The 23,943-nt window shown below is 53.5% G+C and overlaps 1 protein-coding gene across 4 annotated transcripts in view; it reads left to right on the top strand.

Annotated features, from left to right (window-relative positions):
- The window catches only part of ADAMTS14 (ADAM metallopeptidase with thrombospondin type 1 motif 14), a 97,640-nt gene extending 74,500 nt beyond the window's left edge, over nucleotides 1-23,140 (top strand). For 2 of the 4 annotated variants that reach the window (XM_018042583.1, XM_018042581.1), the window contains exons 12-22: nucleotides 1,886-2,061; nucleotides 4,476-4,609; nucleotides 4,992-5,115; nucleotides 6,064-6,144; nucleotides 10,281-10,444; nucleotides 11,893-12,061; nucleotides 12,514-12,646; nucleotides 14,904-15,111; nucleotides 19,037-19,166; nucleotides 19,287-19,397; nucleotides 21,117-23,140. In XM_018042583.1, coding sequence (XP_017898072.1) covers nucleotides 1,886-2,061; nucleotides 4,476-4,609; nucleotides 4,992-5,115; nucleotides 6,064-6,144; nucleotides 10,281-10,444; nucleotides 11,893-12,061; nucleotides 12,514-12,646; nucleotides 14,904-15,111; nucleotides 19,037-19,166; nucleotides 19,287-19,397; nucleotides 21,117-21,586 — 1,900 coding nt within the window. In that variant the 3' untranslated portion in view covers nucleotides 21,587-23,140. Of the gene's footprint in view, nucleotides 1-1,885; nucleotides 2,062-4,475; nucleotides 4,610-4,991; nucleotides 5,116-6,063; nucleotides 6,145-10,280; nucleotides 10,445-11,892; nucleotides 12,062-12,513; nucleotides 12,647-14,903; nucleotides 15,112-19,036; nucleotides 19,176-19,286; nucleotides 19,398-21,116 lie in introns of all 4 variants that reach the window. The other 2 variants (XM_018042582.1, XM_018042580.1) reach the window with 1 other exon arrangement.

The raw sequence follows: 23,943 nt of genomic DNA, 5'->3' as shown, positions 1-23,943 counted from the left end.
GCTTGGAGGGGTGGGGCACTGGGGGGCAGGGCCCAAGAAGAGGTCCCCTGCAGGTGGCTACATATTCTGGTAGATGAGGACCCAAAATTGTTGCAGGCACCAAATCACTTCCACCTCAGTCAGACATCTCCCATTGGGTCTGACATCTGAGAGTGGGTCTGAGCTGGTGATTCTCAGTATCTCATGTGCAGAGAGTCTGGGTGGGCCCAAGGCTTGGTCAGTTTAACAAGCCCTTCTGTGACCCTGATCCTCTAGCTAAACTTTGAAAAAACACTGTTCACTAGCCATGCTTTAGGAGAATAAATTCCCCGAGTCTGTTTCCTTCTACATGAGGCAAAACTTCTTCAATTTTTCTTATCTCTTTCTAATGTCAAATCCTCTCCTTACCTCCCCCCCTCCATTTTTCAGCATCCTGGGGGAGCAATCTATTTCTCCCTTTTATCCTCTCCATGGGGTTCCCCTCCAGTGGTTTCGGTACCTCTGAGCACCAGCTCTTTATGGCCTCCATCTCCCAAGCTGATGCAGCCTGCTTAGAACAGCTTCGTGGGAGCTGAGGGCTGCCCAGTCTGGCCCTGTGGGTCTGCTGGTCCCAGGAACCAGGGATACAGAACCTGCGTGTGGCAGGGCCAGCCTAGCCCTCACAGCAATGAGTGATGTGATGGCGACCTCAGAACGGCAGGGTCCTAGGATCACAGAGGCTCAGTGGTGGTCATTTTCTCTCCAGCATCTTCAGGAGTAGTCCTTCCTACTCTGCTGTGTGTATACCTCCAGGGATGGGACTCTCAGTGCCTCCTGGAGCAGCCTGTTCCCATGGCAGATGGCTGTACTGACCCTTTACAAGTAGGAGCCAAAGAGAACAGCCTTGTAACTTCAGGCTGTTGGGGGTATGAAAGCTAGGTTAGAGAAAGGGCCAGCGGTGCCCACTCTGGATAAACCATCTCCCGGTCATGGCACATAGTTACTCCCTTGATTGAAGCTCCTGTTTATTAAACTGCTCTGAAATAACTATTTTTATTTTATGAGGCTTAAATGAAATATTATGTGTACTCTCCCCAGCACAGTCTAAGCACTAATGAAGGATGGCCTCTGTTCTAATTATTCCAGGGTATGGACCGCTTTCTCTGTGCCAGGTGGGGTGCTCAGCACTCCTGTGCATAAACCCACATAACCCTCCCTGCACCTCTGTACAGAGTTCCAGTAACCCCGTTTACTTGAATACTTTGTGCCCGTAATCTTACCGAATCCTTTTAATTAAATGGGGACGAGAGTACAGATTGCTTAAGGATACCTTTTTAAAATTTATTCTTCACAGACACACCAGGAGGTAGATAAAATAAGAGGTGTTATGGTCCCTCCTTGAAAGGGGAAATTAAGGCATAGCAGGACTTGGGTGTAGATTCAGCTAGATCTTTTGACTCCAAACCCAAGTCTCCTTTACCACTCCTTAGTTTATGGTGGTATTAAATGGAAGTGGATGCAAATGAGAGCAGTTGAGTCGTGTGTTGGGGGCCTACTGTGTGTCAGGCCTGTGTAACGGGTGAAAGAATATGCGCAGATGAGGAAGACTGATTTCTCTTCCAGGCCAGCTGGAGCGGTCAGTCTTTCCCTCTTGTCTTCCTCCTCTCCACCCCATCTCTTGCCCCATTTCTTTCTTTCATTCTCTCTTCTTCTGATCACACAAACACACAAATGGGTGGCATATGCCTGAAGGGACCAAAAGACTCTGAGCTCAGCAGCCCTCACAGTGCGGTTCCCCCCTAATTTCCAAGTTAGTGGGGCCCCTTTTTATGCTCCTCTAAAGGGCTGAGCCACCCAGGTGGCTATGGGAAAGCCTGCCACCCGTCCAGCCTTTCCAGCCAGCACAGTCTCTTTATGCCTGTCCCAGCCCAGCTTACGGAGGCCGCATGTGCTCAGGGCCCATGTTCCAGTACCAGATCTGCAACAGCGAGGAGTGTCCGGGGCCCTATGAGGACTTCCGGGCCCAGCAGTGTGCCAAGCGCAACTCCTACTATGTCCACGAGAACGCCAAGCACAGCTGGATCCCCTATGAGCCGGACGATGGTGAGTGGGGCCCTGTTCCCTCCACCTCCCGCCCCGTGGCCTTGGGCATCTGCTGGGTCCTTATCTTCCCAGGCAGGGCCTGCTATGCCTGGCCCACCAATAGAGATGGAGGGACAGTGGCGGCACCCAAAGGGGCATTGCAGTTGCCAGGTTTGCCCCATGCCTTTGTGCAGACCTTTGCACTGTATACATTGTGGGCCCGCCATCGTCATGAAAATCATCCTGGATTTGAATTCTTATGCTGTTTCTTGGCTGATGCGAGGGCAATGTCTTGAGCAGGGGTCACTTGGCCCAGAAGTACCATTGAGGCTGGAGGCAGTGCTGGTGGCGGGGTGGGTGCTTTCAAACATGTCCTGCCGTGTGCGGAAGGCCCTATACAGGTGCAGGCATTCCTCGCCTTGCATCACCAGTGTCCGGAGAAGCTCAGTGCTATTACTGACCATGTTTTTAGGTTTTTACTGATTGTACTGCTGTTTCAGGCGTTAATGAAAATGATTGGAAAGTCAGGTCAATGGGACCTGTGAGCCCCTCCAAACTGCCCTGGACACAGGCCGTGGGACTCATGCAGGGGGTCAGAACTTTGGGGCTAAGCCAGTGCCTATCTATTTTGGAGCTTTTTTAGTGATGTCTCTTGTAGTGGCAGAGGATGAGGTGGTTAGATAGCATCACTGACTCAATGGGCGTGAATTTGAGCAAACTGAGAGAGTGAAGGACAGGGAAGCCTGGTGTGCTGCAGTCCACGGAATCTCAAAGAATTGGACATGACTTAGTGTTTGAACAACAGTAACTCGTGGCGGCAGAGAGAAGCCAGTGAAGGGTTGGGACTCACGCCAGCTTAGTGCCTTCAGGCTGGAAGGACCTTCAGCTGTCCTCTGAATCTCCCTTGCTTGGCCAGCCTCTCCATGATCCTTCCACGACCTGATGCTCACTCCCTACCAGCCAGCCCTCGGCCTCAGGCAGTACTGATCAGAATGGCCTTTGCTCTCCTGAGCCCAGGGCCTCCTCCTCGTAGCCCTGGTTTCCAAGTGTCCATTGCAAGACCCTCCCTCCTTCAGCTCTCATTTAGAATGAGGGTCTTCAAGTTGGAAGGGACCTCAGAGGGCCTGTGTGTTGCCTGCCAGCGCGCAGACTCCTCCAGGACATGCTTGCAGGGAGTGTCTCCTCCCTGCTTAGACTCCCCCTAGTCTGGGGAGCTTCCCACCTCCATGCCACTGCTGGCTGGCTTTCGGGGCTGCCTGGAAACCCCCTTGCTTGAGGTGTACTGGTCAGGGTCTTGCCTTTGGGAGGGTGAAAGCTCCCTACCCCTCGGCCCCTGGCCCAGGTCCCACTGGAAGTATGGCTGCTCCTGTGTGAGATCCAAAATGATACTGGATGTTAGGACTCTAGACTCAAGTCCTGAGTGTTGGGACGTGATGTCACTGCGCAACAGGGACCTTAGGGTTGAGGAGCCAGGAGCCAGATGGTTCCTGACAAATTTTGCTTTGGAAGCTTTGCAGATCCATCCAGAACCCACACAGGCTGCTGTAACACGGGGTGGAGAAGGGCTGCAAGGTCAATGGGACGGTTGGACTTTGGGTTTTCCCAGGACTTTTACACAAATTCCAGGAAGTTAGCTAAACCCCAATCTCCCTTTTTCTAAGAAACACAGCAAATGTTTATATGTTCTCCGGAACCTACTTTTATGGGACATTAATAGCCTAGACAGAGAACATTTGATTGTTAAAACTAGAAAGGAGCTCCGGAAGGGACCTACTTCTCTCCGTCGCTGCTGCTCCATTTTGTAAGCCCAAGCCCAGACCACTGTTCACAGACATGTTGAGATTCACTATCATATGTGTGACTGGTGATGTGTATGTAGAGATCAGAGCAGAGTCTGGCCCAAACCAGACAGCCTGGGTTAGAATCCTGGCTCTGCCACTTCCTGGCTGGCTGAATGGCCATGAGCAAATTCCTTAACCTCTTTGGTCCTTGGTTTCCTCCTCTGTAATGCTAGAACATACTTCCTGGGGAGTATTGAGAGGTTTAAATTAGCTAATTCCCAAAAGCATTTAAAGTTGTACGTCAAGAGTGTATAAAGATTTTCGAAGTCTGGCACATAGTAAGCTTTCATTAAGTGTTGGCTAATTGTTGTTATTGTTTTATCACTTGCTGTTTCTTAACAGCGTGATGTGGCATTTTACTGATGGGGGTAATAAATAAGGAACTGAGATTCAGAGAGGTCAGATAAGTTACCCAAAGTCACATGGCTCCTAAGTGCCAGAGCAGGATTTTATGCCCAGCTCCACACCTAGTTCCCCCTGCGTTGCCCAGAGCTGGCCCCTGGGACTTCCTGTTCCGGCCACGCGCTAGTGTCGGCCTAGGCCAGCCCACTTTCTGGGAGCCCCGCCGGCTCAGTGTGTTCCGTTTCCCCACAGACGCCCAGAAGTGTGAACTGATCTGCCAGTCAGAGGACACAGGGGACGTGGTCTTCATGAACCAGGTGGTCCATGATGGGACTCGCTGCAGCTACCGGGACCTGTACAGTGTCTGTGCCCGCGGCGAGTGTGTGGTAGGTGGCCCCCTCTGGACCACCCACCGTCTGCCTGCCCCAGGAGACTGGAGGGCTGCCGTGCCTCCTCCTCCTTCTGTTCCCTGGGAAGACAGGCATCACCTCACCTTCTCCACCCATGACACGTCTCGTCCTCAGCGTAACTCTGGGATGCTGCTGGAAAGGGTCACTGCCCAGCCTCATTCAAGGAGAGAGGCGCGGCTAGGTTTCAGAGCTTGACTGTGTCACATAGCATGTTTGTGGCAGAGTCCCATCCAGGAATGCCTCTCAGTCTACGGTCCTTACATGTCTGGGGACTGGAGGGGGGGCCAGGGGCTGCCAACCCGCACGCAGCAGTGCGGATGTGGAAGCCTCCTTTTGCTGACCCCATCTCTGATTTCAGCCTGTCGGCTGTGACAAGGAAGTGGGGTCCATGAAGGCCGATGACAAGTGTGGGGTCTGTGGTGGCGACAACTCCCACTGCAGGACTGTGAAGGGGACACTGGGCAAGGCCTCCAAGCAGGCAGGTGAGCAGGTGGGGGTGGCGGATGACCAGGAGCAGTGGGGTTCTGGTCCAGCCAGGGCCCTAGAGAATGAGCCGTCCCTAGTTGAGCCCTTCCTTGCTTGAGCCAGGCCACAGTTCAGGCAGGGAGAGGGGGCCCTGGAGCCTCTGCCCTGACTGTGGTCCCTCACCATCCAGGTGGGCTGTGCCTCTTCTGGGCTCAGGAGCTCGGAAGCATTTCCTGCTCGGCACTGTGGGTCATAGGGACTCAGCTTGGCCTGGACCTGTTGGTGGGAGTGAGGGTGAGATAGGTCTAAAGATGAGGCCCAGGCTGGACTAGCAATTTTCCTTTGTAGCCTCATCTTTTCCTTGTTTTTTCGTTTGTGGTTGTTGTTTTTTAACGGAAGTGCTTCCTGCTTTGAACTCCTGGTCCTTTAAGCTCCTTGACTTCTCTCCATACCTCTGTTGAAAAGGGCCAGATATTAGTCCTTTACACTTTAGTTTGAATTAGATTCATTTCCCCTTTGGGAGTGCTTCAGCTTTGCCTTGTCTCTCCTTGTTGGGGGAAAGTTGATGGTTCTGAGAAATGTTAGTTTTCAGGCATTGGATCGGGAGGATCATGGGGACCCCCTAATGCTGGGTCTTCACAGCTTGTTTCATCTAAATCCCCTACAGTGGCTTTAAGTATGAGAAGAAAGGGGAGAGGGGAACCTCAGGAGAGAAGAGGAGGGTCAAGACAGTGGGAAATAGTAGCAAGTGACACACACACTGAATCCATAGTTTTTATAGAGCATTTTAAGCTACGTAAACTGTGATCCTCTCAGCACTTTGTAAAGAAGGGCTCATTCCTATTTATAGATAAGGAAACTGAGCTTCCTGGGTACCTATGAGGAGCGGGGGTGATGGGAGATGCTGGGTGTGATGCTCCCAGTTCAGGATGCTCATGATTTTTCTGGAACTTCTTCTGTGGCAGGGGCTCTCAAGCTGGTGCAGATCCCAGCAGGTGCCAGGCACATCCAGATTGAGGAGCTGGAGAAGGTCCCCCACCACATTGGTGAGTACAGGGTGCCAAGTGATGGGCAGCCAGCCCCTGGGACCTGTCCTCGGGTGTAGGGGAGCTGGGAGAATGGAAGAGAAGATTCTGATGTAGGGGAGACATTTCCTGAATTTGAATAATGTGAGAGAATGCTTTTTTGTTGATTGATTGATTTTTCGTTTGTGTTGAATTGGAAAAAGGCCCCATGCTTCAGATTTCAGAAGGTATGAAAGGGGATCCAGAGGAGATTCCTTCCACCCTCTACCTCAGGAGCACTTTCCTTCCCCAGGGGCAACCACTGTTCATTTCTTGTGCACATAGGTACCTTTTAAAGGTAACCCATTTTCATAGAATGTATTAGTTAATGTCTGCTGTATAATATATCATCCCCAAACTTAGCAGCTTCCTGCAGCAAGTGTTTATTAGCATCAGTTCCGTGGATCCCCAGTTTGGGCTGGGCTCAGCTGGTTGCTTCTTCTAACTCATCCTCCTGGAGACTCACTCACCCAAGTGCAGTCAGCTGGTGGGTGTGTAGGGACCTGGCTGGTACTGGCTGTCAGCTGGGGTTACAGGGGTGACAGGGTCATGTCCCCAGCTGGCTAGCCTGGGATTATGCACGTGGGATCTGTTGCATGGTCCTCAGGAGTGGCAAGAGCAGGCAAACCCCGGTGTGCAAGCCCATTTCAGGTCTCTGCTTGCGTCCTGCTTTCTCATGGCCGAGTGGTCTAAACAAGGCCCATGGCCAAACCCAGGCTCAAGAGGCAGAAGCAGAGTATCTCCTAACAGGAGATGTGTACCTCACAGTGCAAAGAGGTGAACCCACAGGAATAGGAGGCATCTGTGGCTGTTTTTGCAGTCTACCAGAGGGACCCTTCAATTATCCTTATTATAATGATGCTTAAACACATAATCTCTAAGCTAGATGCCTACCCGTTATGCGTACAGCAGTCATACAGCTATAAAACCAAGACATTAAAAATGACAGTCTCCCCCAAATCAATCAGTAGAATCAAAATTAAGCCCATGAATGTAAGAAGGGGAGGTTTTTGTGTGTTTCTGTGCTTCATTCTGTTTTTGCTGAAACTAAAATTGGCATCAAAAAATGAGCATGCACAGAATAGGCAAATCCATAGAGACAGGAAGTATGGTAATGGTTGTCAGGGGCTGGAGAGAGGGAGGAATGGTGAGTGACTATAAATGGGTCTCAGATTACTTTCAGGGTGATGAAACGTTCTGGAATTAGATAGTGGTGATGATTACACAGTCACAGAATCACACCAATGTAAATTTTTTCTCAATTGAAAGCACATTAGTATGGTTTGGAGCAGGCTCCTGGTGAGCAGGTGGGCAGAAGGCTGCTGTCCACACGCTGGGCACTGCTGGATTCCCCACACTTGTCTATGTTCAGACTCCTTACGGAGGGTGCATGGTTGTGATCCCTGGGCCACGGCGTGTCCCAGAGCCCTCTTACTTACTACAGCCACCAAGTCGCACTGCTTGTTACCAGCTCATCATGAACACAAACACAAAATGTAGCATCTCTGGGAAAGTTCATATATTACAAAAATACCAACATTCATATTTTTAGGTTATGATTAAAATAATAGAAAACATTTCAAAAGTCTCCCGGAGAACTTGCGCTCCCTGTGCGTCTACATTAGCCCAGCTGTAGAAATTCCTCGCCTGCTCTGGGGGCACCTGAATGGAGTTGAAGTAGGCAGAAGGGAAACTGAGGCCCTAAGTGGGTTGTGGGCGATTTGTGCACCCTCATTCACCTGCAGGATGAGCCAGTCTGGACCCTGGTGTCCGATCTCCCAGCTGCGTGCCCCTGCCAGCCACACCTCTGGCTGTGAGATGGGACAGCTTTGGCTGGGCCATCTCCCTGCACACCTGCCTGCCTGGCTCTGGGGAATTGTGCCAGCACAGGGGCTGGGGAGGGACAGGGGCAGGGAGAGAAGGTCGTTTACCCTTGAAAGAAGGTGGTTACAAATGCTTCTCTTACTGCAGCCCTACGGATGATCCCATACTGTCAGCAGCCCCTTGGGCTGCCTGCCTAGCTCCTCCCATCCATCCCTACCGTGTGCGGATGTCTAGCCTTCCCAGGGAGCTAGCTCGATGGGCTTGTAGGTAGCAGATGCGCTTCTGTGGAGGTTGGGGTGCAGGCTCCTGGCATCCAGGGCAGGCTCACTATGTGTTTGTGGGGTGAGTCCCTGAGGGTTAGAGCTCTCCAGGAGCTTGGGTGGGAAGGAAGCAGAACTGAGACCTGTCGTTGGCCCAGATTGTGTGACTATTGTGTGTGTGAGATCCGCAGTGACCCTGGCAAAAACGTGCAGAATATATATGTGTGAGTGTGTGCGCATGTGCCCGTGTGTGCACATGTGTGCTGACAGGGTGTGTGCTCTCTGGAGAAGCCTGGGACAGGTGGCCGCCTTGGCAGTGAAGGCCAAGGCCCTGTCCAAACACGTTTGGCACTCCTGGAATTTAGGGGCATGGTCTCTGAAAGGAAGTGAAGGGAGAGAAGCCGGGCTGGTAACACCCACTGTGTGCGGGGCCTGAAGCTGGCACTCTTCGTTTGTTGGAGCCTCGTGCCAACCTTCTTGTTACCCCGTTTTGCAGTTGAGGAAACTGAGGCCCTGAGAGGTTGAGAGAATTGCTGGAAATATGGAGCAGGTCAGTCGCAGGGCCTGGGCTCAGAGCTGGTAGGACCTGGATGGTGGAGAGTCCAGCCCACCACCCCCTGGCAGGTGGGGTGGACAGCCAGGGGCTGGGGGACAGCAGTAGCCATGAGCTATGGTGACAGACAAGGGCCCTGCCTAAGGCAATGCTTGGCACTAGCCCGGAGGGTCTGGCCATTCTGGAGCTGGGTGAGATGAGGTTGTAGGGGGTAGGGGCATCTCTCCTCCTGCTCACCAAAGAGGCTGGCCCTCCTGAGAGCTGGACCAGCAGCCTCTGCCCATCTTGGAGCCTCTGATTCCCCATCTGGATTAATAACAGCACCAACCTCAGAATGCATGTGAGGATTGCACTTTGGCAGTGAGCAGAGTGACCAGCCTGTGGTTGGTGCCCTGCATCCCTGGCTCTTATGTTATAATTACACCAGGTGGGGACACCCCAGGGCTCCAGAGCCTTTGTCCTCCCTACCTGGCTGGGGGGTCGGGTCCCAAGGTGCAGCCTTTCTCTGACCCCTGGTGTTTCCAGGGTGAATAAGGCTGTGAACCGGGGCCTTTGCTGGGGTGTCTGCAGCCTACACACCTCCTGCCTGCCAGCCAGTTCCGGTTATAGGTTATGAGTTACTCACTGGCTGGGACTGTAAGGGGTAGATATTTGCAGATACATATATTTTTTATCCACCCACTCTATGCTCAGCCCTGTTCTGGGCCAGGGACACCAGGTAGAGGAGATATCCTGACAGGCTGTGGGAGAGACAGGATGTCTGTAATGGCAACTGTAACTCAGACGCCGCTTTGATGACAGTAGTAGTGCCTACCATTTATTATGTGCCAACTGCATGCCATGCACTCTGTCTCGTTCTTTACATATATGAACTTTAATTGTCCCAAGAGCCCCTTGGCAGGGTAGGTGAGCATGGGATACTGTGATTATCCTCAAAGGGCATTCACAATTTATAGGTGGTGAAACTGAGGCAGCGCAAGGACTCTAAGTAACTTTCCCAGATCAGTCTGACTCCAGAGCCTATACTCTTAGCCTTTATGCTCTGCTGTAGAGATTGTTTGGAGAAGGAAATGGCAACCCACTCCAGTGTTCTTGCCTGGAGAATCCCAGGGACAGAGGAGCCTGGTGGGCTGCCGTCTATGGGGTTGCACAGAGTCGGACACGACTGAAGCGTTGCAGCAGCAGCAGCAGCAGCATAGAGGTTGTTACGGTGCTGAACCTTAAATGTGGGTGGAGATCTGTCAGCAGGAAGAAGGGGAGGCCAGGTGAGAGGTATGGTGTGCACCAGGGTCCAAAGGCAGGGGTGCTGCCTGGGGGCAGTGGACGACCCATCTGAGTGGGGAAAGGCTCAGATGGGGGCGGAGTGACAGGTAGGCAGAGAGCCCCAAGGGGCCCACGGGGACGGCCTTGAAGCCCCGAGGTGTGGCTTGTGCTCCTGTGGAGGGGAATAGAAATCTGTGTGACCCTCTCCCCATGGCCAGCGGTGAAGAACCAGGTCACAGGCAGCTTCATCCTCAACCCCAAGGGCAAGGAAGCCACGAGCCGGACCTTCACCGCAATGGGCCTGGAGTGGGAGTACGCGGTGGAGGATGCCAAGGAGAGCCTCAAGACCAGCGGGCCCCTGCCCGAAGCCGTCACTGTCCTGGTGAGCCCTCGCCCTGTGCAGTGGCCCCTGCCCACTCCCCTTGCTGCCCCAGCCCAGTCCCCTAACCCACCGTCTCTGCTGCTGAGCCAACACTCCTGTCCCTGTTCAGGTGTCTTTGGGAGCCTGGGCAAGGCCAAGGTGCCCTCTGTATTTCCAGGCTGGTAGAATGGGAAGTGAGAAGGGAAAAAGAAACTGTTGTCTCACTGTCCGATCAGAGGCACCCGCTTCAGGGAGCCTGTCCTCCATAATGCAGGCTCAGAGATAGGGCCCAGGAGGAGCTGGAGGACCTGGGTTGGTTCCCCCTGTTATTCTGCCGTCTTCTGGTGTCCACTTGCATTGTGACTTTGCCAGGAAGTGCGTCCAGTGGCCTGTGGCTCACGGGTGCTGTCTGACACTGCCAGCTACTGTCCCAGCTGGGACCCACCTCTGCCCATACCTCCTCTTCCTAGACCATAAGCCAGAGCTTGTGGATCAGGGATCGTTAACTTAGGAGAGCAGGTCAGGAGAGCCTCTGTTGTCACTGACTGGAGACCCTGGACATGCTTTGTTTCTGGTGAGACACTCGCTAGTCGGGGAGGTCCGAGAGGACAGGGTCGGAAGCCAATCGGTGTCAGTATATCGGTTCAATCCAACATGGGCTTCCTGTTCACCCTGTGTTTACTGCCCACGCATACACCTATGGCCAGTTGATTTCCAGCAAGAATACCAAGAACATTCGATGGGGAAAGAAGAATCTCTGCAACTAATGATGCTGGCATAATGGGATATCCACAGGCAGAAGCATGAAGTCGAACCCCGGCCTCACACCATATACCCAAATCAGCTCAAGATAGGTCGAAGCCCCAAGATCAAGAGCTAAGGCCATAGAACCCTTGGAGAAGATAGAGGGATAGATCATGATTAGAGATTCATGATTGGATTCCTAGATACGATACCAGAAGCATGAGCAATGAAAGAAAAAAAAAAGAGAGAGAGATAACCTGGTCCTCATGGAAACTGAAAGCTTTCGTACATGGAAAGACATTTTCAGGAACGTGAGAAGATAACCTGAACAGAATGGGGGAAAGTATTCGCAGTCATATATCTGATAAGAGTCTCTGTCATAGACCATCTTCTGGAGACAGGCAGTGTGAGTGCTCTTGTGAGCAGGACAGACCAGCAGACATGGTTTCTGCCCTTGCTGGAACTTAGGTGTGTGGGAGGGAGAATCACCAATGGGCACACAGCCTGTTCAGGCCAGGCACACAGTAGGTGCTTGGCCTGAGTTTTCCTGCGGCTACGGGTCGGAAAGTCCTCCCCAGGCCCTACTCGGTGCTGCCCCCTCCTGGCTTCCACTGGTTCTGCTTCTGACCCCACATCCTCCCTGGTGACGCCTCCTCTCTGGTCTCTCTATGCTGGCCTTGCTTCCCCACCTCCAGTCCTGTGCCACCTCCTCCGTCTCCCCTCAGGTGCTCCCCCCAGCTGAAAGCGGCCCCCGCAGCAGTCTGGCCTACAAGTACATCATCCACGAGGACCTGCTGCCCCTCATCGGGAGCAACAACGTGCTCCTGGAGGAGACAGACACCTACGAGTGGGCACTCAAGAGCTGGGCGCCCTGCACCAAGGCCTGCGGAGGAGGTACTAGCCTGCCTGACTGTGGGGCAACCCAGGGCCTCTCGGGAGAGGAGCGGGAGGGGTCAGGGGCCTGAAACTGTCTCCACTTACCGTGTCCCCAGCTCATGCCTCAGTTTCTCCATAAAGGTCTCTGGGGTGTGACAGCCTGCCTGGGCAGGGCCTTGGGGCTGGGCTGGGAGTGCTAGAGACAAACCTGGGGCGGGGTCTCTGCCCGGCAAGGGCTCTGCCTCTGTGCGGAGAGGCTGTGGTGCAGAGCCATGTCCCCACCTGCACCGTGGCAGGGACACCTGAGATGGGCTGGTCAGGGGGCTTCCTTAGAAAGTGACTTGGGGAGGAGATGTTGCAAAGGCCCAGAGGGAGGTGGGACTCAGAGCTCACAGTCCCTGAGGCTCTGGGCCAGGATAGTGGGGGGCCTGGCAGAACCGAGCCCCCACAGCTGGCTGCCCTCCTTCCAGGGATCCAGTTCACCAAATACGGCTGCCGGCGCCGACGAGATCACCACATGGTCCAGCGGCACCTGTGCGACCACAGGAAGAGGCCCAAGCCGATCCGCCGGCGCTGCAACCAGCACCCGTGCGCCCAGCCAGGGTGAGTGCTTCCAGGGGAGGGACGAGGAGGCTGAACACAAACGTCCCGCAGCCCAGACCTCAGGATGAGGGGTGCTTCTCCAGTGCTGGAGCGTGGGGGTGCACAGACCCTGCAGCCGGGACTCTGAGCAGAGAGCACCCACACACCAGACTCCGCCCATGGCCAGCACTGCCCTCCTTGCCTAGCCATCCCCTCTGAGGTTTCTAGATTAGCTTTCACTCCCACAAAGAGGAAGATGCCGCCTTTGTTCTGTCCCTCCCAGCATCCTTTTACAGGTGGGGAGGCTGAGGCCCGATCTGTGGACCCAACTTTCTCTCCATGATCCACGGGGTCCATGGAGGTGAAGAGGAGCTCAGTGCTTCCAGGGCCTAGGCTGGGGCACGTCCACCAGTTCCTCTGGCCAGTCATCTGGGGCCCAGGGCCGCGGCCTGGCCTGCCAGCTCCCAGCCCTGGTCTAGCCCCTGGTTGGGATTCCCTGGCTCTTTTGAGCACAGGGTCATGTTCTTGGGGGTATTTGGAGAAAAGAGAGGCTTTTTTTCTCTTCTCTTGGGGCTTAGGGGAGAAAAGAGCCGTGATTGGTGTAGGATCGAGATCTGGCCTCTGAGCCTATTGCCCAGCACCCCCTCAGCCCCTAGCAGGCTTCTCTAGGGACCCTCAGGCAGGGCCGAGGGTAGTGGGCCAGCAGGAAATCACAGAGAACCAAGTCCGCCCTGCTGCCTCCCTGGAGTCCTCTCAGGGTTAGGAAGGGGATTCTGATTCATCCTTGCTGACCCATGGCAGCTCTGCCCCTGTAGGGTGGAGGGGCCTGGAGCCAGGGTGGGAGCTGGTGGCCGGTGCTCGAGCCTGCCATGGCCTCTCTGTGTCCAGCCCCAGGCCATGGTCCCCAGCCTCTAGCCCTCCATGATTTTCTTTGGCGCATCACTTTTTATTCCAGCCACTTTCCCCATAGACCCTGGTGGTCACAGAGTATGTGGGGCTAATGCCTTCGTGACCCTCAGCAGGTCACCCGCCAGAAACATGGCTTGTCTCTTCATGTGTTAAATGCCAAGTGAAGTTTGAGGGCTTTTTGTGTAGTTTTCTAAAGGAAAGGGTTGGCTGAAACGATGCCTCAGGAAACAGAGAGGTGGCATTTGGGGGCTGCCCTCCCTCCATCCTGCCACAGGGGTCTTGCATTTTCTCTTTCTAGACAAGAGCAGTTTTGCTTTGGTCTAACTCTTCCAGTGGGCATCTGCTTAAGATGCCACTGGGAAGTTGCTCTGTGGCTAAAGCTAAAAGATGCTTGGAGACCACCAGCTTGGCTGATCAGCCAAAGCTCTGCCGGCGCTGGCAGTGACGGTGGCAGTGCCTGCGTCTATGACACATGTGCCATGCGCTCTGCCACGTGCTGTACGTACACGTGTCCTCTGACTGTCCCGAGAGCCCCCTGGGGGCTGGGGTACTTCTGCTTCTGTTGTGGCACACGGACTCTCTAGCTGCAGTGTGGGCTCCAGAGCTCATGAGCTCTGTGGTTAGCAGCACACGGGCTTAGTTGCCCTGCAGCATGCGGGATCTTAGTCCCCCAACTAAAGATTGAACCCGTGTCCCCTGCATTGGAAGGCAAAGTCTTAACCACTGGGCCACCAGGAAAATCCAGAGTGTTGAAAGAATCCTGATGTAAAGGTGGGCTGACTGTGGCTTACAGCGGTCAAGAGCTTGCAGGGTGTAAGGACACGCAGGGTGGCAGGATTTAAATAGGCATTATACCCGTTTTTTCAGAGAAGGCAATGGCATCCCACTCCAGTACTCTTGCCTAGAAAATCCCATGGACAGAGGAGCCTGGTAGGCTGCAGTCCATGGGGCTGCAAAGAGTCGGACACGACTGGGCAACTTCACTTTCACTTTTCACTTTCATGCATTGGAGAAGGAAATGGCAACCCAATCCAGTGTTCTTGCTTAGAGGACCCCAGGGATGGGGGAGCCTTGTGAGCTGCCGTCTATGGGGTCACACAGAGTCGGACATGACTGAAGTGACTTAGCAGCAGCAGCAGCAGCATACCCGTTTTTTAGACGAGGAAACTGAGGAGGGAATAAGTGACCTCCCTAAGGCCGCACACCTGGTGGCTGCAGAGTCAGGTGGATGGCTTGGCCCCCAAGCATTCTGAAGCCCAGACCTTCTCTCTGGCTCCTGCCGCCTGTGGTTCAGAGGGTGGGAGCATCTCTGGGAGAAAGTATGCCACAGTCCTGCCTTCCCTCTAGCTTTCTCCCTGTCTGTCTCCAGGTGGGTGACGGAGGAGTGGGGCACCTGCAGCCGGAGCTGTGGGAAGCTCGGGGTGCAGACTCGGGGGGTGCAGTGCCTGCTGCCCCTCACCAACGGTACTCACAAGGCCATGCCGGCCAAGGCCTGCCCCGGGGAGCGGCCTGAGGCCCGTCGGCCCTGCCTCCGCGTGCCCTGTCCACTCCATTGGAGGACAGGAGCCTGGTCCCAGGTGAGCTGTTCTCAGAGGGTGCAAGGGGCTGGGCTAATAGGTGCTTACCCTGGAAAGTCCAGAAAGAGGTGGGTCTGGGAGGGGGAGCTGCCGAGAGTTCTGGTTGTCCATGCAGGCAGAGTTTCTGGTTGAATTTCTCTCCCCACATCTGATTTGATTTTTCTCAAAACAAAGTCCAACAGCTCCCATGTATGCTGGAACATGGGTTTGCTCTTGGCCTCTATATTATTCAGTATCTGCTTTGACCTTCACTGAGAGCTAGGAGGCCTGGGCTAATATCCCTGTGTTTTAGATACGCGGATTGAAGCACATTCTTTTTAGTATTTATGTGTATTTGGCTGTGCTGGGTCTCACCAGGATCCTCCATCTTTACTGTGGCATGTGGGATCTAGTTCCCTGACCAGGGATGGAAGCTGGGCCCCCTGCATTGGGAGAACAGAATCTTAGCCACTGGACCTCTAGGGAAGTCCCTGAAGCACATTCTTGCATTCAGGGAATATTTCCTGAGCGCCAACTACATTCCAGGCACACTGTGCTAAGAATGCCTAGAACCCATTTCCAACAGACCTGATTCTTGTCCTTGTGGTGCTTCCAGTCCAGTGAAGGAGACATGAGACAAGTACCAGAAACAAAAGCGTGTACAAGTTGCAGTTGGGTCTGAGCAGAAGTAAACAGAATAACATATCAGGGAGGGCCTCTTTGAGGCGGTGACATCAGAGCTATGACATGAGGCGTGAGCTATAGGAAGACCCTGAGGCAGGAACAACCTTGTTGCATTCCAGAAACAGAAAGGGACTAGAGCTGAATGGGAGGGGCAGAGGTTGTAGGGTGGCTTTGGAGAGGTGGGCAGGGGTCAGATGCTGCAGGGCTTTATGAGGAGTTAGTTGTTCTAAAAAAATTTTTTTAATATACCCAGAGGCTATTTTCGGAGAAGTCAATGGCACCCCACTCCAGTACTCTTGCCTGGAAAATCCCATGGATGGAGGAGCCTGGTAGGCTGCAGTCCATGCTAAGGGTCGGACACGACTGAGCGACTTCCCTTTCACTTTTAACTTTCATGCATTGGAGAAGGAAATGGCAACCCACTCCAGTGTTCTTGCCTGGAGAATCCCAGGGATGGTGGAGCCTGGTGGGCTGCCATCTATGGGGTCGCACAGAGTTGGACATGACTGAAGCGACTTAGCAGTTATTCTAAGAGCAGTGGGAACCTTGAAAGGTTTTGACATGTATCACGAGCTCTGATTTCAGGTTTAAAGATCACTCTGGCAGCTCTGTAGCAAGTTTATTGTTGGCAGGTCAGCGAAAGAAAAGGGAGACAATAAGAAGGCTGGGGAAGGGTCCAGGGACCACAGGGTCTTGTGTTTTCTTGAAAATTCATCGGGTTTGAGCTTTGAAGACATGACTTAAAGTGAAATAAGCCAGACACAAAATGATGAATACTGTATGATTACTTAACGTGAAGTACCTGTAACAGTGAAATCCATAGAGACAGAGAGTAGAAGGGTGATTGCTAGGGAGCTGGGGGAGAGGGGCTGGGAAGTTAATGTTTGATGGGCGCAGAGTGTCAGCTTGGGAAGAAGAATCAGTTCTGGAGCTGGGTGGTGAGAGTTTCACAATAGTGTAAATACACTCAATGCCACTGAACCATGCACTTAAAAATGGTCACAATGTAAATTGTAAGGTCTGTATATTTGACTATAATTTTTGAAACCTCAACTGATCACAGAGATAAGCACAATAATGCTTATTATAATAGAAAAATACCAGGAAATATTACATATATATATATCCATCCATAGGAAATTATACCAAAAAACTCCCCATGGTCTGTTCACGTAATAAAATACTATACAGCAAGAAAAATAAATAAGCTTGAACTGTGCTTATCAACATAGATAAACCTCAGAAAAATAGGTGAGAAAAAGCACTGACGTATGAAGGACAAAAAGACTTCCAACAGGGCTACTATTTATGTACAGTTTAAAAAGACACAGCACAATATTTGAAAATATGCCAGAATGCTGATTTATTAACTTTGCTAGTGGGCTGTTTGAACAGGCGTTCATGACCAGCTTCCTCATACCTTTCTGTAGACTTGAAGTAGGGCACAATACAGAGTATTTGGTTTTTCTTGTTATTAATTTTGGGGGCTTGCACTGGGTGTTCGCTGGAGAATCCCAGGAATGGGGGGACCTGGTAGGCTGCCGTCTATGGGCTCACACAGAGCCGGACACGACTGAAGTGATTTAGCAGCAGGCTTTCTCTAGTTGTTGTGAGGGGGGGCTTCTCATTGCGATGGCTTCTCTCGTTGCAGAGCGCAGGCTCCAGGGCACGAGGGCTCAGTAGCTGCAGCTGTCAGGCTCTAGAGCTCAGTGTCAGTAGCTGTGGCCCACGGGCTCAGCTGCTCCAAGGCATGTGGGATCTTCCCGGACCAGGGATCAAACCCGTGTCTCTTGCATTGGCAGGTGGATTCCTATCCACTGCACCACCAGAGAAGTCCAAAACAGAGTGTCTTAAATAACTAAAAATCCCCACACAACCCATGCAGATTTTACATTCTTCTCCATAACATATAGCTTTGTTTGAATATAAAACAGACAGATTGCTGGTCCATAAGGGACCCCTTACAGAAAACAGGTGACAGCTGGTGGAAGATCATTGCCCCTGTAAGACTGGTGGAAACATTCCAGAGCTATTGTGTTGTAACTCTTCATCCTGGGAAGATGAGCTGTCTTTGTCCCGTGGTTCTGTGTGGTATGTGACCCCTGTGTCTCCCTGGGTTGTCACCTGCCCCCGTATGCGAAGTGGGCCTTTGCAAGTCCCTCCCATCCCACTAGGAGAGGCTGTGGTCAGTGCTCGCAAAACCCAGTGACCTCAGGGGGCATGGGTTTGATCCCTGGTTGGGGGAGTTCTGCATGCCGTGTGCAGTGGCCAAAAGAAAGCCCAAAACAAACAAGCCCAGTGGCCTGGTCACATGGGGCCCCCTCCCTTGCTTTTCCTGAAGTGACCCTACCCATCTATTAGAGCATGGGGATGGGTCCTGGAGATGGTGTGTGTGTGGTGGTCCTCACCAATGGCCTTTTGCTCCTAGCACCCATGCTAGGATACTTTTGAGCATGTCTCTGCATGCTGAGTTTTGGAAAGCAAAGTCAATGAATGTCAGAGATAGAGGGGTCCGTGGGGACCCTGACATCTAGCTCTCTTGGCTTAGCTGGTGTTACAGTCTGGGTTCCTGCATCCCCTTGACAAGGTATCATCAAGTGCATAGACCTGCCCCAGGTCCCTTGGACTGGCGGATGGCAACAGGGAGTGTGCCAGGGTGATACACAAATTATTTGAGGACCCAGGCACAAACTAGACACAGTGGACATAAACAGTAGTGCCGAAAGGGGGTCCCATAGGCCCCTCCAGGAGGTGGGGAGGTTCGGGGGTTCTGAGATCAGGACAGTGGCTCTTTCCCACCTAGCTGAGGAATATTTGGGCTTCCCTGGTGGCTCAGATGGTAAAGAGTCTACCTGCAATGTGGGAGACCCGGGTTCAATCCCTGGGTCAGGAAGATCCCCTGGAGGAGGTCATGGCAACCCACTCCAGTATTCTTGCCTGGAGAATTCCATGGACAGAGGAGCCTGGCAGACTACAGTCCACAGGGTCACAAAGAGTCGGACACGACTGAGTGACTAAGCAGCAGCAGCGGGGTATTTGAAGTTGCTGCACTGACCTGGAGAGGCTGTTGAGTGCCGTCCTTGTGCATCCTGGTCAAGGATCAAGTCAAGCAGAGGCTTGGCACCCTCCTCTGTACCCTTTCTGTCCTGCACATTGGCTGGAGCTCACCGCCTCCTTCCTCTGTCTCTCTGCCCACCCTGGCCTGCCCGCCCCACCTTGCCCCCCCTCCACCCCACCCTGGCCTGCCCGCCCCCCATGACAGTGCTCTGTCACCTGCGGAGAGGGCATCCAGCAGCGGCAGGTGGTGTGCCGGACCAACGCCAACAGTCTGGGGCAGTGTGAGGGGGCCAAGCCGGATACGATCCAGGCCTGCAGCCTGCCTGCCTGCGGAGGTGAGCCAGGTAGGATGGGGGTTGGCCAGCTTCTCTGGCCTAGACCTGAGGCCCAGCCTGACTGGCTTCCCAGCCCACTGGTACCCCCCAGTACTAGAGCTTCTTCCCTGCCCCTCCCAGGAAATCTCCAGAACTCCACAGTGAAGGCTGATGTCCGGGAACTTGTGACCCCAGAGGGGCAGTGGGTGCCACAGTCTGGGCCTCTGGATCCCATCAACAAGATATCATCCAGTAAGTATATCTCTGGACCCTATCCCTTTCCCAGCCTCCCAGTGTCTGGCATCACGAGCATGGGCCGTGCAGTGGAGCAGACCCAGCTTCCAGTCTGTTCGTGTGACCTTAGCCTCCTGAGGTGACTGTCACCACCTCGCAGCCTTGGATTCCTCAGCTGTGAGCGGGGGTGATGCTTGTAATGGTCCATGGTTCCTTATCTGCTATTCCAAAGTAACTGAAGGCTGCAAATGTCTACCTGAATCTGGTGCAGACTCATTGGGCAGCAAAATCGGAACTGAACTAACAAGAGATTAGTTATTCTTTTGTTGCAGAAACATTGCCATATTGGGTTACAAGGTAACCTCTCAGGCCCACCGGGGATGTTATATAATATGAATATGGTGAAGATTACTTTTCTAACTTCCAAAGTTCTGAACTGTGAATCATATCTGGTTCCAAGGTTTGGGGATGGCAGTGGTAGTTCTGAGCTGTCTTTATAGGGCTTTTGAGAGAATTAAATGAGATAATGTATGCACTCCTGCCTAGCTGTCAGCTAACAGCAACAAAAACAGTAGCAGTCATTTCTCTCTGCTTCATGATCCTGAGCCCATCAGATCACCCTCTCACCTTTCCATCTATCTGCCCACCCATCCATCTATCTGCCTATCTATCTGTTAATAAACATTGACCAAGAACCTACCAGGCTTTAGGTTCTGTGCTCCTTCCTAGGTTTCTTCTCTGTTTCCCTTTCTCACTGTCCCAAGGACCAGGGTCTGTCAAGATGAGTAGCAGGAAGATCCCAGACCCTGACTCCTAGTGAGAGGACCAGTTGGTTGGCTGTGTGACCTCGTGCACATCTGTGAACCTCTCTGAGCGCAGCAACCTAATCTGTAAAACAAAGGGGTCTGATTAAATGTCTTCAGGTTACCTCCTGGCTCTAGTCTTGCTGCTGCTTCTGCTCCTGTGCTGAGGCTCAAGTGGTGCAAGAGTCTGGTTTCCTTTCCTTTCTCTTGGGAACAAAGGGGACCTCTTACTCTGGTCCTAGAACTCTGGCGCCATCTAGAGGCCACTTGTTTTCCATTTTCTCTAATCTTCCTCGTTCCCCTTAGCCTGCACCCTACCTTTTCTCTCCTTGCTTTTTCTCCTTCCCCCTCCCCTCTTCTTCCTGTCCCTTCCCTCTCTCCTTCCTTCTCCTCCTTTTCTCTTTCCCTGGCAAAAATTAGTAGAAAGCTAAGCTCCCAACTTCACATTGTCTGGAAAGACCTACCTGAAGTTATCACAGAAATGCAAAAACGTTTTTAGATGACATTTAAGCCAAAGCAAACAAAACTAATATAGTGAGCACCCCTCTATGCTGGAAACTTTTTAAATGCTATTTTCAATAATAATTATCATTCGGTAAATGTCAGCATTAACTCCAATTTTACAGAAGAAACTGAGGGTTGAAGAGTTTAAGGCCTCGCAGCTTTTAAGTGGTAGAGCCTTGAATGGAACCTAGATTTGCTAGATTCCACAGTTAGTGGTAAGGGGGCTTCGTGTTTTACATGCGTGCTGACTGCTGGCAGGACATTTAGGCTGCTTGTCACACTGCGTTCCCAGCTGCCTGGTCCTGGCCGGAGCGGATCAGATTCCTCCGGGTTGACTGGGAGATGGTGAGGGTGGGAGATGAGGGACTGAGTAGGCGGTGGGGCCTGGCGGATGGGCACCTCCAGCATCAGTCCTGTGCTGTGTGTGCAGCGGAGCTCTGCGTGCGGGACAGGTCCATCTTCTGCCGGACCGAAGAGCTCGATCGCTACTGCTCCATCCCCGGCTTCCACCGGCTGTGCTGCGAGTCCTGCACCAAGAAGGCCTTGAGCCTAGACCCTGGCCTGGCCTCACCACCACCCTTCTCCACTCCTGGGAGCCCCTTCTCAGCACCCGTGGCCCCTCCAGATGCTGTGGAGCCCTCTGTGGGGCCAACGGGATCAGACCACCATCAGCGAGACCAACCCACGCTGCTCCCAGGACCTCTGGGCACAAGCGCCCCCGTGACCCGAAGCTACTTTGCTCCCCAGAAACCAACCCCTACGACATTCCGGGGCACTTCCCCGAGTGCCCCCTGGGGCTGGACCGGGGCCCCTACCCCAGCCTCTGAAAACAAAGGGCTGCTCAGGGAAGACCCGAAGCACCCAGGCACCAGCCTTCCCTCCACAGCCCCAGTGACATGAGCCCCGCCTCGCCCTTCCCACCAGTCAAGTTTACAATCTCTGTGCTGCCCCGAGACCCCTGGCTCAGAGGACACACAGCGGGGTGGGGGCCTGCACGGACTGCCTTTTAAATTATTTGCCTTCTTGTCGTTCTAGTTTGGGGCTGTGACACTTTTCACCCTGTGAAATGGGTGTATGAGGAAGAAAAAGATCAGGGAAAGTCCTAACCGGAGATACCTCAGCAAGCAGCCCAGGTGACCGCACCGAACCTCTCAGGGGCTCCTGTCTGTCTCTCCTGCAGGGACTGAGGGCCTGCTACCACCCCTTGCTCACCCCCGGCCACCGGGCCCCACACTGGATCTGTTTGCCAGGACTTATGAGGACCCCGGTGGAGGCCCTGTCTGCTGGGCCCCTCTGCCCAGAGAGGCAAAGGTGGAGGGAACACTCGCAGGTGGTCTGAGAGGAAGCGGGCTGGGGGAATTCAGCTACAGGCCTAGCATGCAAGTTCATCTCGGACTCAGCTCTTTGTAGCAAGAGCTCCACACAGCTCCTCCGGCCAAGGCCAAGGAGCAGAGTCCAGCTTGAGTGTGCTGGTGGGAGGACAGTGTCGGGGGCCACCTCTGGACCTGCAGGAGGCATGTCCTGTGACTTCTGGTGCCTCCAGGTTACAGGTGGGCTCCTAACCTCACCCCAGCCCCCACCCCCGAGAAGTGAGCTCTGGACAGCCTCGAGTATGTGTCCTCACCATCCAGGGGATTCCCAACTGGTGCTAGACCCCTGGCTGGACCAGGAATGGCAACTGTGGTCATCGCTTTGGTGCATGAAGGGAGCGCGGCCTGGAAGGTGACTTGGTGGGGCATGCAGAGACGTGAGTTCTCAGGCTGAGCCCCATCCGCTGTTGCCCTCTATCAAAGACCACTCCTGCTGGAGTCAGGGTCTTCTCTCACCTGGCTTAAGCTGGGCCAGAGGTGTATTTGTGGTGCTGGGTAGGGGTAGGAGGGTGACCAGACTCCAAGGCTGAGGACCAGAGTCCACCCATAGCCAGACTCTGGGGTTGACAAGGGCCAGGTGCCCCAGGGCAGGACGTGAGCCTCTGCCTCATGGAGACACTGGCCCACTGTGCTGTAGGGCCTCAGCTGTACCCGCCCCCCATGTTACCTCCAATGGCAGGTAACTTCCCTGGACCCTCTGGCTCTCTGGAAGCCACCCAGTTCCCAGGACCTTTCCCAAGGGTCCTCACTCTGAGGCATGTACTCTGAGGACCCCCAGACCCCTCAGCAGGCCGTAAGGTGCTGGCCAGTTCTTATGTTCCCAGGGCAAAGGGGCCATTCTGAGCCAGGCTAGAGGAATAGGGACAGTGGGCCCCAGCCTGAAACCCCCTGGAGAATGGAGGCCCTAGAGGGGCTCCCCAGGTGCCCTCTCCACCTGCTGCCTACCCCCTCCCAGGGAAGCTGGGACACACACTGAACCATTCCTGTGCGACCCAGCCCACCTGTATCAAGTGCCTTTGAGATCGAGATCTTTAAATTTTTATGTATTTATTAACATTGTCCTTGGTGTTTGTTTTGGACTCGAGAAAGTTGTGGTGTGTTTTTCTTTTTCTCTCCGTTTTAGCAAAAAAGGGACAGCAAAGCCAGAGCTCTACTGTCCTGGGCTGATAAGATGATTGAGGTGTGGGTGGACAGGGAGGGGTCAGAGCCACAGGAAGACTTGGCCCCCAGCCTCCTCACCTTGGTCACACTTATTCTGGGGTTCCTCTGGACATCACCTTGGTGGAGAGGCAAGAGCAGGACTGGGGGTCCCACTTAGGCTGTTCCACCAAGTAGCTGTGTGGTCTTAGGCAAGTCACTGTTCAGAATTTGGTCCAAAGGGTGGAAGCACCTGGCAGGACTTTGGGGGTGTGCATATGGAGGACATGCTCATGAGCAGAGCTGTTCAAACACACAGAGGGTGGCTTCTTTGCAAGGTGGTGAGCACTCTTTCTCTGGAAAAGTCCACGCGGGACATGGATGTCGGACAGGAGGTGGAAGGAACATGATGGGTCTTATTGGGCGGGGAGAGCTGATGTGGAAGTTGCTGTATAATTTAAAACTGTGGATCCACGCCTTACTCCTTGCCCATGACAGACATCACTAATCCATTACCACACCCTTTCAATGAGTGTACCACAGGCCCCTCCCTGACAGTTGTGGGGCCCAGGGCAAGGGCACAGAGGCCCCCTCCAGGGACCTCACATGCCCACGTGTGTCTAGCTTTCAAGTCCAAGCTCCATTTATATCCCTGTGCAAACAGCTTCCCCTTGGAAACTAGCCCTTCTAAACACTCTGTCACTTGGACCTAGGGGTGCATACATGGTGACCCAGTCACACGTAGCGGGG

The sequence above is a fragment of the Capra hircus genome, chromosome 28, assembly GCF_001704415.2.
Source record: "Capra hircus breed San Clemente chromosome 28, ASM170441v1, whole genome shotgun sequence".
NCBI classification, from domain to species: Eukaryota; Metazoa; Chordata; class Mammalia; order Artiodactyla; family Bovidae; genus Capra; species Capra hircus.
The sequence above is the reverse complement of the archived record's forward strand: the minus strand, read 5'-3'. Positions and strand labels throughout refer to the sequence as shown.